This window comes from Musa acuminata, chromosome BXJ1-6, assembly GCF_036884655.1.
Source record: "Musa acuminata AAA Group cultivar baxijiao chromosome BXJ1-6, Cavendish_Baxijiao_AAA, whole genome shotgun sequence".
Taxonomy (NCBI): domain Eukaryota; kingdom Viridiplantae; phylum Streptophyta; class Magnoliopsida; order Zingiberales; family Musaceae; genus Musa; species Musa acuminata.
Window position 1 is genome coordinate 44463344 of NC_088332.1, and position 14284 is coordinate 44477627.

The window sequence follows — 14284 nt, forward strand, 5'->3', positions numbered from 1 at the left end:
ATATTAATCAAAATTCCAATTATTATTTTAATTATTAATGAACGTTTCAAGCATTTTCGTGCGTGTTGCGGACGCTTCTGCCTCTGCGTGGGGACACGTGTGAGGTGATCCGAGACAGACTGCGGTGGGGGGACCACTGAGAAATCCGCATGCGTGAGTCGGGCCGGGCAGGGTCGAGTCGCGGACCGGGAAATCTCACCCGCGAATCCGGCCCAATTCGTAGCCGGATTCGGGTGGGGTTTGTACGTGTTACGTCGACACCGGTTGGAGATACCAACGTATGTACCGAAGAACACCTTGCATCTCTTTCCATGGGGCCCAGGCGATCAAGCGTGTGGAGTGGGCTCTGCCGAAACAACTGGCAGCACTCAGTTGTTTCCGAGCACGGGAGGGGGACACACGTGTACTCATATGGATGGCCGGACTCGGTAGATAATGCACAAAAATACGAACGAACTCTGCTAGCTGTCTTACCACGTATGGGTCCCAAGGGCCCCATCGAGTCTGCCAATCAACACACGTGTATTCGAACGGCACGAAAACGTCGCGCTGTAACGAGGGGTTCTCATCCACATCGGGCAACCAGGCAAGTAGATTTCCTGGCTGTCAATCCCCTCTCTATTCTCATCGATTCCTCCATAAAAGAAAAAAAATTCGTAAAATTTCCAAGTCGCGATAGCATTTAGGGTTTCCATAAAAGTGTAAAGTCCCGATCTTATTTTTGATTCTCGTTTAATTCCTTTGCTCGATCGAATAAGGGATGGCTGCTGCAGCAGCAATCGAATCCTTGGCTCCGCGCGGTCTCCGCCCCAAATCCAATCCCCATCCTATCGCCAAAGGACTAGGAAACCGATCGATCCTCCTCCCATGCCGGTCGCGGGAGCGCGGCGGGGAGCCCGTTCGATTTGGCCGTAGCGTCCGTCCCCATGGCCATGCTTTCTCCTCTATCCCCCGCAGCAGCAGAGGCTGGTTGTTGGGAGAGGGATTCGACGCATTGGGTGTGCTTTTGAAGCATCGGCGACGGGCGGTGGCCACCCGCGTCCGGGCTTGCGGTTCCTGCGAGCAGGACACAGATTCGAACGCCAGCTCCAGCGACGGTGCCACCGAAGGCCCGCAAGGTAGCAGCGAAGGCGTCAAGAAGGTCCCTTCCCATCCGTCCCCTGCCTCTTCTCCTTCTTCGTCGCCGTCGTCGTCTTCATCCTCTTCGTCTTCGTCACCTCGCCGGGAGAATAAATGGAAGAGCCGCTGGTGGAAGGGCTCCAGATGGCAGTGGAAGCCGATCATCCCCGCCCAGGAGATCAGTGCCCTTCTGTTCCAGTTGGGCATCGTGATGTTTGCCATGCGGCTGCTCCGGCCAGGGATCCCGCTGCCTGGGTCGGAGCCGAGGCCCCCCACTACGTACGTCAGCGTGCCGTTCAGCGACTTCTTGAGCAAGATTAACAATGACCAGGTTCGGAAGGTGGAGGTGGACGGGGTCCATATCATGTTCAGACTGCGGCAGGATCCTGTAAGCATGGAGGTTGAGGCTGGTGGGGAGAACCGGGCGCAGGAGGCCGAGGCGCTTATGAGGAGCATGGCCCCGACGAAGAGGATCGTGTATACCACGACTCGCCCTGCAGATATAACAACCCCCTACGAGAAGATGCTCGAGAACCAGGTTGAGTTTGGCTCCCCAGACAAGCGTTCTGGTGGTTTCTTGAACTCTGCTCTGGTAAGCATTTACATCTCTGGTTCTGGCATAATGTGTGATGTGTATATAAAGCCTCAATGCATCTGCAAATAATTTTTAGTCGATACCTTCAGACTTAAGGCCATGATATGAACGATAGGGCTTCCTGCATTCCATTGCAGGAGTTCTTGTCTACCCTTTCCTGCATTGCTCCTCAAAATAAGTTTTAGTCAATACCTTCAGACTTAAGGCCATGATATCACTGAAGCTATTCATTTGTTAATTCACTGATTTATCACACTTGATGAACTATCCACCATTTGTTATAACTATCCTGCATTGCTTGAAAGCTGAATGTGTTATTTATATATTCTGACAATAAAAAGAGAAAAGAAGTGTAAGTGTTTTCAAGAGACTAAAGTAACATTAACTGTGAAGCATTTGTTTCTAGTGTTTTGGCTCAGGAGAGAGAGAAATAATTAAATAGAATCCCCATGCATAGTGTATATTACCTGATCAACAAAATATGATAGTTAAGGTAGCTGCAAATTGTGATGCTTAATCTCCTCCTTACAGTCTGTAAATTTTCTGTGTTTTCATGTGTAGATGGTTATGTCCAATTTGAACATTGTTGATATTAGGAAACTCTTACTCTTTACAGATTACTCTTTTCTATATTGCTTTGCTTGTGGGAGCCTTTAATAATTTCAGAGTGAGCTTTTCCCAGGTATGTGCTAACGCTTTCCTTCTTCCTCAGAGTGAATTGCACAAGGTTTTTTTGGCTTTTTCTGATGCTAAATATTCCTTTTCAGCATACAGCAGGCCAGTTAAGGAGCCGGAAGACTTCAACTCCTGGTAGTGCAAAAGCACCTGAACATGCAGATGTGGTCACTTTTGATGATGTAGCTGGTGTTGATGAGGCAAAAGAAGAGCTAGAAGAAATTGTGGTATGCCGAAAGTTTTTGACACATTCAATATCTGATATTGTTGTGTATCGGTTCAGACGGAGCTAAGAAAATACTTTTCCTGTCATCCTAATGCTCAGGAATTTCTTAGGAATCCAGACAGATATATACGCCTTGGTGCCCGTCCTCCTCGAGGGGTCTTATTGGTTAGTGGCATGTGGAGATAGATCCCTTGGCATTATTCTTTGAATTTTGTACTCATATAGCTTTTTATAATGATGGATTCTTTTAACAGGTGGGTCTTCCAGGCACAGGTAAGACGCTACTGGCAAAAGCTGTAGCTGGAGAAGCAGAAGTACCCTTTATAAGTTGTTCAGCAAGTGAATTTGTGGAACTATATGTCGGTATGGGAGCCTCCCGTGTGCGAGATCTCTTTGCGAGGGCAAAGAAGGAGGCACCATCGATCATTTTTATTGACGAGGTGATCAACAATCAATTAATTAATCTCTAATCTGTTCCAGTATCTATACATTGTTTGGCATTACAAGCTATACCTGTTCTTGCTCATGCAGATAGATGCAGTTGCAAAAAGCCGTGATGGTCGATATCGCATTGTTAGCAATGATGAACGAGAGCAAACACTCAATCAGCTGCTCACTGTAGGATTATAGGGGCCAGCTGTATTTGGTTATCATCATGGGCTTTTGTTGTTTTTGAGGATAAAGTACTTCCATGTTACTTTTTCAGGAAATGGATGGATTTGATAGCAATTCTGCTGTTATTGTCCTCGGGGCAACCAATAGAGCTGATGTGCTGGATCCTGCGCTTCGCCGTCCTGGCAGATTTGATCGTGTAGTTATGGTATATGAGATATCTACCAATGCCATCTTAGAATGTGTAAACATCCCACACTTTGACTATATATGTTATTTCCTGTTTTCATTCGCAGGTGGAAACTCCTGACAGGCTCGGAAGGGAGGCCATTTTAAAGGTTCATGTTGACAAAAAAGAGCTTCCTTTAGGGGATGATGTGAATCTTAGTGAAATTGCATCCATGACAACTGGTTTCACTGGGTAATAACAACATTTGGCTTCATAAGTCTGTAATGACTTAATCTGTTACCTTTTTGATGTTTGGTTGTTGAACATTGTGCAGAGCAGACCTAGCAAATTTGGTGAATGAAGCTGCTTTATTAGCTGGGAGAGCAAACAAAGTTGTTGTTGAAAAGATTGATTTTATCCTGGCTGTTGAACGCTCAATAGCTGTATGTTTTGTACCGTTAATCTTTTCAAAACCTAATATATTCTGGAGCAATTATCTTCCTGCTTCTGGTTATCTTTTTCTCCTAATGTTCCGGAACTGCTTGGCTATGCACTCTCCTTTTAAAAAAGATTGATTTCCATTCATTACATTAAATGTGACACAGTCATGTGGAGTTGAACATTACCACTAGGATGCTTCAACAAAGACTTGACTATGCACTTCAGGTTCTCCATGTTTCAGAGGATATCTAATGATACTCTCGAGTCAATTTAAGAATGTGTTCTTTATTTGAGATTGAATTCCTGTATCTGTCTACCATCAATTTTGATTGTCCACTTTTTATTGCCAGGTTCCACTACAATTTGTTTTTTATTAATTTTATTTTAGAAACTTTCTATGCTTAAATTTATTAACGAGAGTGCTCATATCTTCTTAAATTTGGTAGTGGTCTGTGAGGTTTTTTGATATAGAAAAGGTAGGATCTAACTTGTCTCAGCATGATTTCTCACTCTCGAAATTGCTATATCAGTCTAGTTTTTGCTTTTCTAACTATATCTTCTCAAAAATGCATTCATCATAATGTAGCTCATTCTGATTGTCAATTGTCATTAACATATCATTTCTCAAAAGAACTTTTCTAGAGGGGTTCAGAACCAGCTGTTTGATTTTTTATTTGAATGTGAAAGAATATGTAGACAAATGTAATCACTTGGTTTTGATTAACTTCATTATTTTTGTATGACTTGTTGCAAAGAGGAACATCATAATTATGATGCCTATGCATTCTCGATGTCATTGCCTAAGAACAATTTGGTTCTTCTCTTGTTTACAGTTTCATGGTTTACACGACAACATGCTGCTGGATTTTTGAGTTATCGGAAGGGCCTTTGCTTGTCGTATATATGCTTTTTTTTGTTGGATATCTTAACTCAGATGCTAATGATATGCAAAACCGAAAACATTGACTAGAAATCATGGACTCTACGATTTAGTTCTTATATGTCTCATGTTAAGGTTTTGTAGATTTTTGAGCATCAGATCTATATGCAACTTTATGGGAAGAGTTGTACTTTTCAGGGGATAGAGAAGAAACATGCAAAGCTGCAAGGAGGTGAAAAGGCTGTTGTTGCTCGACACGAAGCTGGTCATGCAATTGTCGGAACTGCAGTTGCAAATCTGCTTCCTGGACAACCACGTGTGGAGGTTATTTTAACTCTAAATTCTCTGTTTTGATAACTGTAATAGAGAACTCATCAGATTTCTCCATTTTCCTGTTGTTAGAAACTGAGCATATTGCCAAGGTCAGGTGGTGCATTGGGTTTCACATATACCCCTCCTACCACTGAGGACAGATATTTGCTTTTCATTGATGAATTGCGTGGCCGCTTGGTCACTCTTCTGGGTGGACGTGCAGCAGAAGAAGTGGTTTACTCAGGCCGTGTTTCTACTGGAGCACTTGATGATATCAAACGTGCAACAGACATGGCATACAAAGCTGTAGCTGAATACGGACTTAATCAGAACATTGGTCCAGTGTCATTGGCAACGTTGTCTAGCGGTGGTCTCGATGACTCTGGAGGGGCAGGTCCATGGGGAAGGGATCAGGTTGTCTCTTTTATCTTTCTTTAAATCTCTTTTTGGCCAATCAATCAGCAAGAAGTAACTGGGGCTCTCTATTTAGGGGATTCTTGTTGACCTTGTGCAAAGAGAGGTAAAATCACTCCTGCAATCAGCTCTTGAAGTAGCTCTCTCTGTTGTACGGGCCAATCCTACTGTGGTCGAGGGTCTTGGAGCGTATTTGGAAGGTTTATCTTTCTTCCTTTATCTTCATAATTATGCTTTATTACATTTGTGCTTACTGCAGTTGGCTAAGTCGAATAACATTTGTGTTTCTTTTTTGAAATAAATTTTATCCTAACAAAGTCCTAATCTGGTACGCATTTAATTATCTTCTTGTGTTGTGTATATCTTACCTATGCCTTTGTTGTACGTATCAAATTTTTGGAATGTGGATCTTGAATCTGATGAGTCTAAAGACAGTGATTCACTTCACATATGGCCTTTGTTTATATCCTATGTTAACTGCTCAGTGCTCCTATTGAAAGGTCAAATGCTGTCACAGGAAGTATCACACTAGATCAATATACAAACTGAATTGAATTTTGATTCCAGGCATGACCCATTTTGAGTTACGAAGAATTATATAACATTCTTCTGCTCTGAGGACAATGATTAGTCCTTTACTAGTTCTTAAAGGTCCTGTAATAGATAACATTTTGGTCGACATACTAGCATCTGTTTTTATGTGGCAGAGATGCCTCCAACATGTCTTTGTCATTTATCTTTGTTGACATATTCCTCTAGTGTAAGATGCTCATGATTGTCCTCAGTATTTTAGAAAATGCTTTGATGATATTGAGCAAGTCTATGCAAAGACGATTTGTCTTAGAAATCCTCTTCCTTATCTATATATGTCCCCATTTGATGCATCATACTGTGATCTCGGTTTACGCATGTCATTTTAGCATCAGCATCCCTGACGTGTCGATTTAATGTGACTACAATACATTGCAAACTTGTTTTTATTTGCTTATCTTGCACTGATTTGTTATTGATCTATCTTCTCTCTCCTATTTTTGATGCAGAAAAAGAGAAAGTGGAAGGTGAAGAGCTGCAGGAGTGGTTAAAGCTAGTTGTTGCCCCTGCAGAACTGACAAGGTTCATACAGGGGAAGAAGCATGAAGACCTTCTACGGCTTGAAGCAGGTTCCTGAAAGCAAGCAATGTTCCTCCACAGCTAAGTAACCGGGAGCAACTCAAAGTTTTGTCTGTCTTGCCGGAAAAGCTTTTGCCCCAAACACTTACAAGGATACCATCTCTTGAACAATTTTCTGAAAACCTATATTTGCCGACAACTCGAATGTTCGAAATCTCCAAAGAAGTTCCCCAACAATTATATAACCTTTATGAGTACACAGACCTATTGTCAAACAAAGTCAACTACCTGTAATCTAATATTGATTAAAAGTCTCGCTTCATCCTTTTTCATGTGAAGACCTAGACAAAGAAGATGTGTCTGTACATTCGATGGCTGATCTTGTGAGATTATGTCCTGGTTATTAAGTTTTATGGTACTGGATATCTGTAACTTTTTGTACATTAATGTTCACTTTGTTCTTCTGTTCATCGTAATTCCACATGCTTTTCAAGTGTGATTTGGCATGATGAACAGAATGCTACTTTAATGGTTTAGTATGCAGCAGCCTGTGCTTAATAATATTAATAGATGCATAAATTCGACTCATGAGCTAAAGAATCATCCTTTCACTGAAATTTGTTATTTGCATTATTTTATTTATTAGGGGTGTTCAAATTGAATTGGTAAATTTTACTGAATCAGTATCAATGGTTCAATTTTAAAGATTATGAATGTTTTTTTTTATATTGAGATTGAATTAATTTTAATTTATAAAACATCAGTTTGATCCTATTTAAATTGACTAAAATCAAATTATTTAATATATATATATATATATGTTTAAATTGTTTAAAATTATAAAAAGATTAACCACCAAACTGAACAGGATTATATCAGGAGAACAAAATGGACGGCTATGAGGGAGCTTTATCACTTCCCCGAAGAATCATCCGCGTAGATTCTGTGTTCCGGTCACAATATCATCCTTATAATAATTCTCCGTTCAAAAATATCTTCCCCTATGGGTTTCGTCCTCTTCTGTAGCTCGCCTTGCCGCGCGAGGCCAGATATTTTTCCCTCCCTTCACGGGATCGTCCTTTCCACTCCGCTACTCTCACTCCTCTCTCTACACGAATCACGCGATCGCGAGTCCGTCGGGGAGCTCTCTCCGCTCAAAAAATGACGTGGCATTAGCAAAAAGGGGCTGGTGGAAGATGGGCTTGGCGTGGTGGCAGCAATCGCAGCCCCACAAGTATGAGATAGAGCGGCGAGACGATGTGATAAATAAGGAAGCTGAGGCCGAGGCTTTCTCTGTCCTTAACCCATCTACGATCGCTCTTCATCGCTTCCTTCTGCCCTAACGTCGGTCTGGTACGACATCCGGGATGTGTTATCTTGGAACTATTTCCTTTTATCCCAGGGTTATTGATGCATCTGTAGATTAAATCCTATGCACGTTATTTGTTTGTCTTAATGCGTTGCATGACTGCGACAATCGACATGATCATGAACATCTGACCGTGCGTGTGTTTAAAGAGCTTTTTGTTTGAGTTGTTATAGGATGATGTAAGCTTGAGCTCTCAATAAGGAACTGAAGCAAAGCTATTGCATTTGTCCTGGACATCTTTTTTTTTTTCTTTTCATACAGTCAGTTTGGCTTTATTTTTTTGTTTTTTTGATCTAAGATATTTTAGCTACTTGATAAAGCATACCTATGTGGAGTTATCTTCTATTTGGAAAGCAGAACCTTTTAAATCTATGCAAAAGACATGAGTTAGCTACTTGCTAAGGCACACCCATGGAATCAGTGATGTCAAGTTTGATAAAAAGAAATATTGCAGTGTGTATCTTTTTCATAATACAATGCATTTACCAGATTTGTTTCCCTTCTCTGGATCTAACAGATGACATCTGTACAACTATCTCTTGCCTCTGTGGCAAGCGCAAGAAGCTGCCATGCCCCTTCCAATTTGCCAAAATCTGCTCTTTTACCTGGATTTGAAGTTATGGGTCATACTTCAAATATCTGGAACAAGGATACGTGCTACAAGTTCAGTTTGATGCCTAAAGCCACCTTGACCTTTGATCATTCAGTTGCTGAGTCAGCAAAACACAAACAGAAGAAGCACACAATTGATCCTGCTGCTCCTGATTTTCTTCCACTTCCTTCATTTGAAGAATGTTTCCCAAAGAGTACAAAGGAAGTCAGGCATGGAAATTTTCTTTCAGATTGAATTTTGTTTTTATGCTTCTAATGAAATGTGAACTGCATCATTCTTATGTAATACACCAAAAACTGATATTCGACTATGTAGGGAAATTGTTCATGAGCAATCTGGTCATGTCCTTAAGGTTCCTTTCCGACGAGTCCATCTATCTGGAGAGGACCAGCACTTTGATACATATGATACAAGTGGTCCACAAAATATAAACCCACAGCTGGGTGAGTGCAATAACTTGAACTATTTGGCTAATGCATTTTATTTTCATTATCATGAAGTTAAAATACTTGATAAAAAGATGCATTACAGACTCATGGCACAATGCTTTTTTCTGCGTGATAATTGTTTTATTCTGGATGACATTGGTTGATCGACAAGACCACAACAATTTTGATAGTTCATGGAAATGGGCTCTGACTTAGTCCAGAAAGAATTGGACTCAACTTAGTCAAATATGTTTTGTTGCTGTTGCTGATTTTCTCACATTAGATGCCCGTGTGATGTTAAAGAAAGTTGTTTACTAATTACACTTTATTTTTTTAACAGGACTTCCCAAGATAAGAAAAAATTGGGTCGAAAGGCGGGAGCAATTGGGTGCACCTAGATACACGCAGATGTTCTATGCCAAACAAGGGATGATAACTGAAGAGATGTTGTTTTGCGCTGCTCGTGAGAAGCTTGATCCGGAGTTTGTGAGATCAGAGGTTGCTTGTGGACGTGCTATAATTCCATCCAACAAGAATCATCTGGAGTTGGAGCCCATGATAGTTGGGAGGAACTTCCTGGTTAAAGTAAATGCAAACATTGGGAACTCTGCGGTGGTGAGCAATATCGAGGAAGAGGTGCATAAGCTTCAATGGGCAACAATGTGGGGTGCTGATACGATCATGGATCTCTCAACAGGTCGTCATATTCATGAGACTCGGGAATGGATCCTCCGTAACTCTGCTGTTCCTGTTGGGACTGTTCCTATCTATCAAGCATTAGAAAAGGTTAATGGCATTGCTGAAAACCTGAGCTGGGAAATTTTCAGAGATACTCTGATTGAACAAGCTGAACAGGGGGTGGATTACTTTACCATTCATGCTGGTGTCCTGCTTCGATATATCCCTCTTACAGCAAAAAGAATGACTGGTATTGTTTCACGTGGAGGATCAATCCATGCAAAATGGTGTTTGGCTTATCACAAAGAGAATTTTGCTTATGAACACTGGGACGAGATACTTGATATTTGCAATCAGTATGATGTAGCACTGTCCATTGGCGACGGACTAAGGCCTGGTTCAATCTATGATGCCAATGACACTGCCCAATTTGCAGAACTTCTGACGCAAGGGGAGCTGACTCGCCGAGCATGGGAAAAGGATGTGCAGGTATAATTAAAACAACTGAAAGAGTTTATGCGTCATGAAGTCATCCTTCTTAGTGTACTTCTAGAAATTTGATTATCCCTAGAATAATCAATTACATTCTTGTATTGCTTTTTCAGAAAAGGACCACACTAATGAGTAAATATTTTTTTGGGTCTATACTCTATACTTCCATTCTTACAAGAAAACGTTTATTATCTCTAGTTTTGCTCTTTGTGCATGTGAAGTTAGCTTGTAGACTGAAGTGCATGTTAGTTGCATTGATGATACTAAGGACTATATTTCAGCATTTTTCTGTGGTTGTTCCTTCTCGCTGAATAATTTTTTTTTAAATATGGAAGATACTTTCACATCCAACGCTTTAACCTCTCCAACCCTACCCTTTTGTTCATGGCACATTCTTACCAGGTCAATCAGTTACCCTTCTCTTCTTAACTCATAGCTGAGACTGTTATTTCACTGTATCTTTCAACTAATATTTTCATTTAAAAGATTTACAAATTAATAATAACTTTCGGGTTCCTGACTGATGTTGTGAGTGTCACACATTCAATAAAACATCTTGAGTCACATGGTGTTTCAATTTTGTTATGAAGTACTAAAATGTAAATAACAAATCCATATCATATGACTCTTTTCCTTTGAGTTGTTGTGTATCCACCCTGTCATCTTGTCTTCATAATCTGCATAAAGTTCAGTACGTGAAGCTTTTTACATTTTGCCAATCTACTATTTACCTAGTCAGCGAACTGCTTGAGGAGTGCCGTTTTCATTCTTTTGCAGGTCATGAATGAAGGACCTGGGCATATTCCTCTCCATAAAATTCCAGAAAATATGGTGAAGCAGCTGGAATGGTGTAATGAGGCACCTTTCTATACTCTTGGTCCATTAACAACTGATATCGCTCCGGGATATGATCATATTACCTCTGCCATTGGTGCTGCTAATATTGGAGCACTTGGTACTGCACTTCTTTGTTATGTAACTCCTAAGGAACACCTTGGATTGCCAAATCGTGATGATGTAAAGGCAGGTGTCATATCATACAAGATAGCTGCCCATGCAGCTGATTTGGCAAAGGGTCACCAGCATGCACAAGCATGGGATGATGCATTGAGCAAGGCAAGGTTTGAATTTAGATGGATGGACCAGTTTGCGCTGTCTTTAGATCCTACGACAGCTATGGCTTTTCATGATGAGACCCTCCCATCTGAGGGTGCCAAGGTGGCACATTTCTGTTCTATGTGTGGGCCAAAATTTTGTTCTATGAAGATAACAGAAGATGTAAGGAAGTACGCTGAGGAACATGGATATGGGACAGTGGAAGAAGCCATGAAACATGGAATGGATGCCATGAGTGCAGAATTTCTTGCTGCCAAAAAAACTGTTAGTGGGGAACAGCATGGTGAAGTTGGTGGGGAGATTTATGTGCCTGAGAGTTATGCTGCTCGCTCTCCAAGGTTAGTTGACGAGATTTCCGGTTGACATGTCTTAGGCCTTGCTAAAGCTAAATTTTGGAGATACTTGATGCCTTTAAATGAGCTCAATCTGCTGAATTTGTGCTAGCATGTTATAGTAAATTGACTCTTATTGATAGCAAGAATAACTTAAGGTAATTAGTAGCATAACTTATAATCTAACCATTTTTGTAACAAATTTTGTCCTGCTTAAATGTTTTGCAAGTTCTAAATTGCCTCTAGGGCTCATAATGATCTAGTTTATTAGTGAACTTTATTTATGCTTCATTTGTGATATTTCCTTTAAATTTTTACAAATCAGGGAGCTAACAGTAATAGAATTGTTAAGCCAATTTGCTAGATGTTCTGTGTGCTTGCCATTCTTTTTCTTCTACCCATGTTACCTTCTGCAGCAGCATGAGCTGTATTATTTGTTATTTTTATTTGAATCAAGTAACTTGTTTCATGGTAATCTGTTTAAATCATGGGCCAGAGCAAGAACGTAAGTAGGTCCCATGTATGTTCCTTTATTATCTCATATCACATACAAAAAGCAATTCGAAACAAAAGGAGGCCTGTTACAAATATTTGAATAGGCCTAATAACATGTTGGGATATCCATGACGCCCAAGTGGGAACCTTGCATCAAAATTTATTTGAATCCGTAAGTCTTAGTTCGTGACAGTGCCTTATTTGTATAAAGAAATGCACTCATCTGAGGCACAAATTAGATTCCTACAAGCCAAATTATTTGGTTCACTGCATGTTATATTTGCAATTACAATATATATTAGACTCTTAAAGATGATATAATATGTACTTTCTATCCAGAATCATTCTTAAGGTAATCTACATTTTGCATATTCAATAAGTGGATGCGACTACATTTTGTTGAATATCTGTGAGCTGAGCTGTAATGGCTCACAGTACTTTTTTTTTTTGTTATACAAGATGAGTTTCTCTGATGTATTTTTTCTGCAAATTTCTTGCAGTACTATCTGAAGATTCCATCTTTGGAGAATTAGAAAAGTTAGAGCAGTTCGTAATAAGATTCATGGCTATCATGGACAACTCTTCGTATCGTAAACTTTGGTAAGAACATGTTAGTTGGTTGATCCTAAAGTTGTCCTCTGTTTAAATCCTGCAGAAATAAAGAACTATTTTTCCTGATGCTTTATGCTTCATGTGCTTGTGAATTAATGGGAAATTGCACCAGGGGTGCCATTCTGCTGCACCCATCGCCGTTTTGGCAAAGGATGGCAGCAGGCTTGGCTGAGAAAGTCCCTTTGAACCTGAACAGGATAATGCCTGCGTAGGGAGCGTGCAATCTTTTCCTTTTTGTTTTTGTGCATGCTCAGGGAATTCTGCGCCAATTTGTCAGCTGGCTTATCCTGCATGAACTGATCTTTCAACTTCGAAGCAGTTTGATGTGGTGGGCAGTAACCTGAAATGCTTCTGTTCCTTTCGTGTTATCGCATTCCTATCAAGTTGGTGGGAGCTTGTATCTTATATCCCACAATGACAGGTTTGCATCTACCACTTTGGGCTCTTTGCCACTGTTGGATTAAGCTGCAACCAGTCAGCCCCTACTCCTTGGTAGGATACAAGATACCTGGGACTGGCCTTTGTGATTCTAGGGTTTAGTAGAATGATTTCCTTTTCTTTCATAGAGGCTAATTGTAATCAGCACCAGGGGTGCTTGCCCAGTCTCTCCAGCCATGGAAGACTGGTGCAGGCTGAGAAAGACCCTTTTAAACCTGACCAGGGTAATGCCTGCGTAGGGAGAGTGCTGCTTCTTTTTTCTTCCCTTGGCAGCGGGTGCAGTCGTCTGATGCAACGCTTCTGTTTGAGGGAATGTCTACAACACCCCTCATTTTCTTCGACGTAGCTGTTGCGTGATTGGGATTTTGGCATGATATCTGATCAGATCAGATCATTCTGATGGATGTATGGAATCCTAGTAAATGAAAATATAGCACGACTTTCGTCAATTAGCTATTTAATTCTCCAACAGTGCTCTTTAATGTACTCATCAGATATTTGCATGATTTATTGTCGTGCCAAATGTAGGTTGTAAAAGAGTGAACCTCAAGGAGTCCAATGCTCTCCCCCAAAACTAGTGAAATGGTAACACAAGGAAATCTCTATATTTGATTTAGAAACCAAGTATAGCACCAGAGGAGGAGCCTGGAGTTCGCCCATAGACATGCCCGTTACGGGAAGGCACGATAATGCCGCGTTAACTCCTTGTTGCATAGATGTTGGGCCTTGAGACCTAAAGAGGAACACTCTATATATCCAGCCCACTTAGTTCAAAAGCAACATTAAAAGGCGCCGTGGACGGGCACTTACCGCGGAATCATTCGTCTCCTTCCTCCTCTCGCCTACGCCCGCCCTAAAGAAACCATGGGTTCCTCAAAACCGTGGTTGGCTAGGAACTCTTCGTCGCCCTTGCGCCGATTGTGGATCCCTCGCCTCCTCTCCGGTCGGTCCTCTAACTTCTTTCTCGTCCCTGTTCAATTTTTTGCTTCTTTGCTTCCCTCTCTCGCACGAAGCGCTCCAGCGATTCACGATGTAGGAATATCTTTTGTCTATCGCTTTCGGTGAAGTTCTACACGAGCTCCTAGGGATTTCTCGTAACTTTAGGTTGTGGATTCATCTAATCTACTTCTTACTTCTTCCTTTCCCTTCCGACCCGTC

The 14284-nt window shown here is 41.1% G+C and overlaps 1 protein-coding gene across 9 annotated transcripts; it reads left to right on the top strand.

The window, feature by feature from the left end:
* The first annotated feature begins 610 nt into the window (after positions 1-610).
* Positions 611-13575, top strand: LOC135581570 (phosphomethylpyrimidine synthase, chloroplastic-like). 9 transcript variants are annotated; one of them, XM_065189361.1, is made up of 15 exons: positions 611-1711; positions 2331-2396; positions 2482-2616; positions 2715-2780; positions 2870-3055; positions 3147-3233; positions 3322-3435; positions 3524-3648; positions 3731-3839; positions 8440-8744; positions 8851-8978; positions 9304-10130; positions 10911-11587; positions 12577-12676; positions 12801-13575. In XM_065189361.1, exons 1-14 carry the CDS (start codon positions 761-763, stop codon positions 12584-12586), a joined length of 3786 nt encoding a protein of 1261 aa, XP_065045433.1. In that variant the 5' UTR covers positions 611-760; the 3' UTR covers positions 12587-12676; positions 12801-13575. The 9 variants fall into 9 exon arrangements, with proteins under 9 accessions (XP_065045433.1, XP_065045424.1, XP_065045430.1 ...); XM_065189352.1 differs by lacking the exons at positions 8440-8744; positions 8851-8978; positions 9304-10130; ... (1 more) ...; positions 12577-12676; positions 12801-13575 and adding exons at positions 4916-5041; positions 5120-5443; positions 5520-5643; positions 6484-7023; XM_065189358.1 differs by lacking the exons at positions 611-1711; positions 2331-2396; positions 2482-2616; ... (4 more) ...; positions 3524-3648; positions 3731-3839 and adding an exon at positions 7632-7906 and having other exon boundaries at positions 12801-13016; positions 13110-13180; positions 13278-13575.
* The last annotated feature ends 709 nt before the right edge of the window (positions 13576-14284 follow it).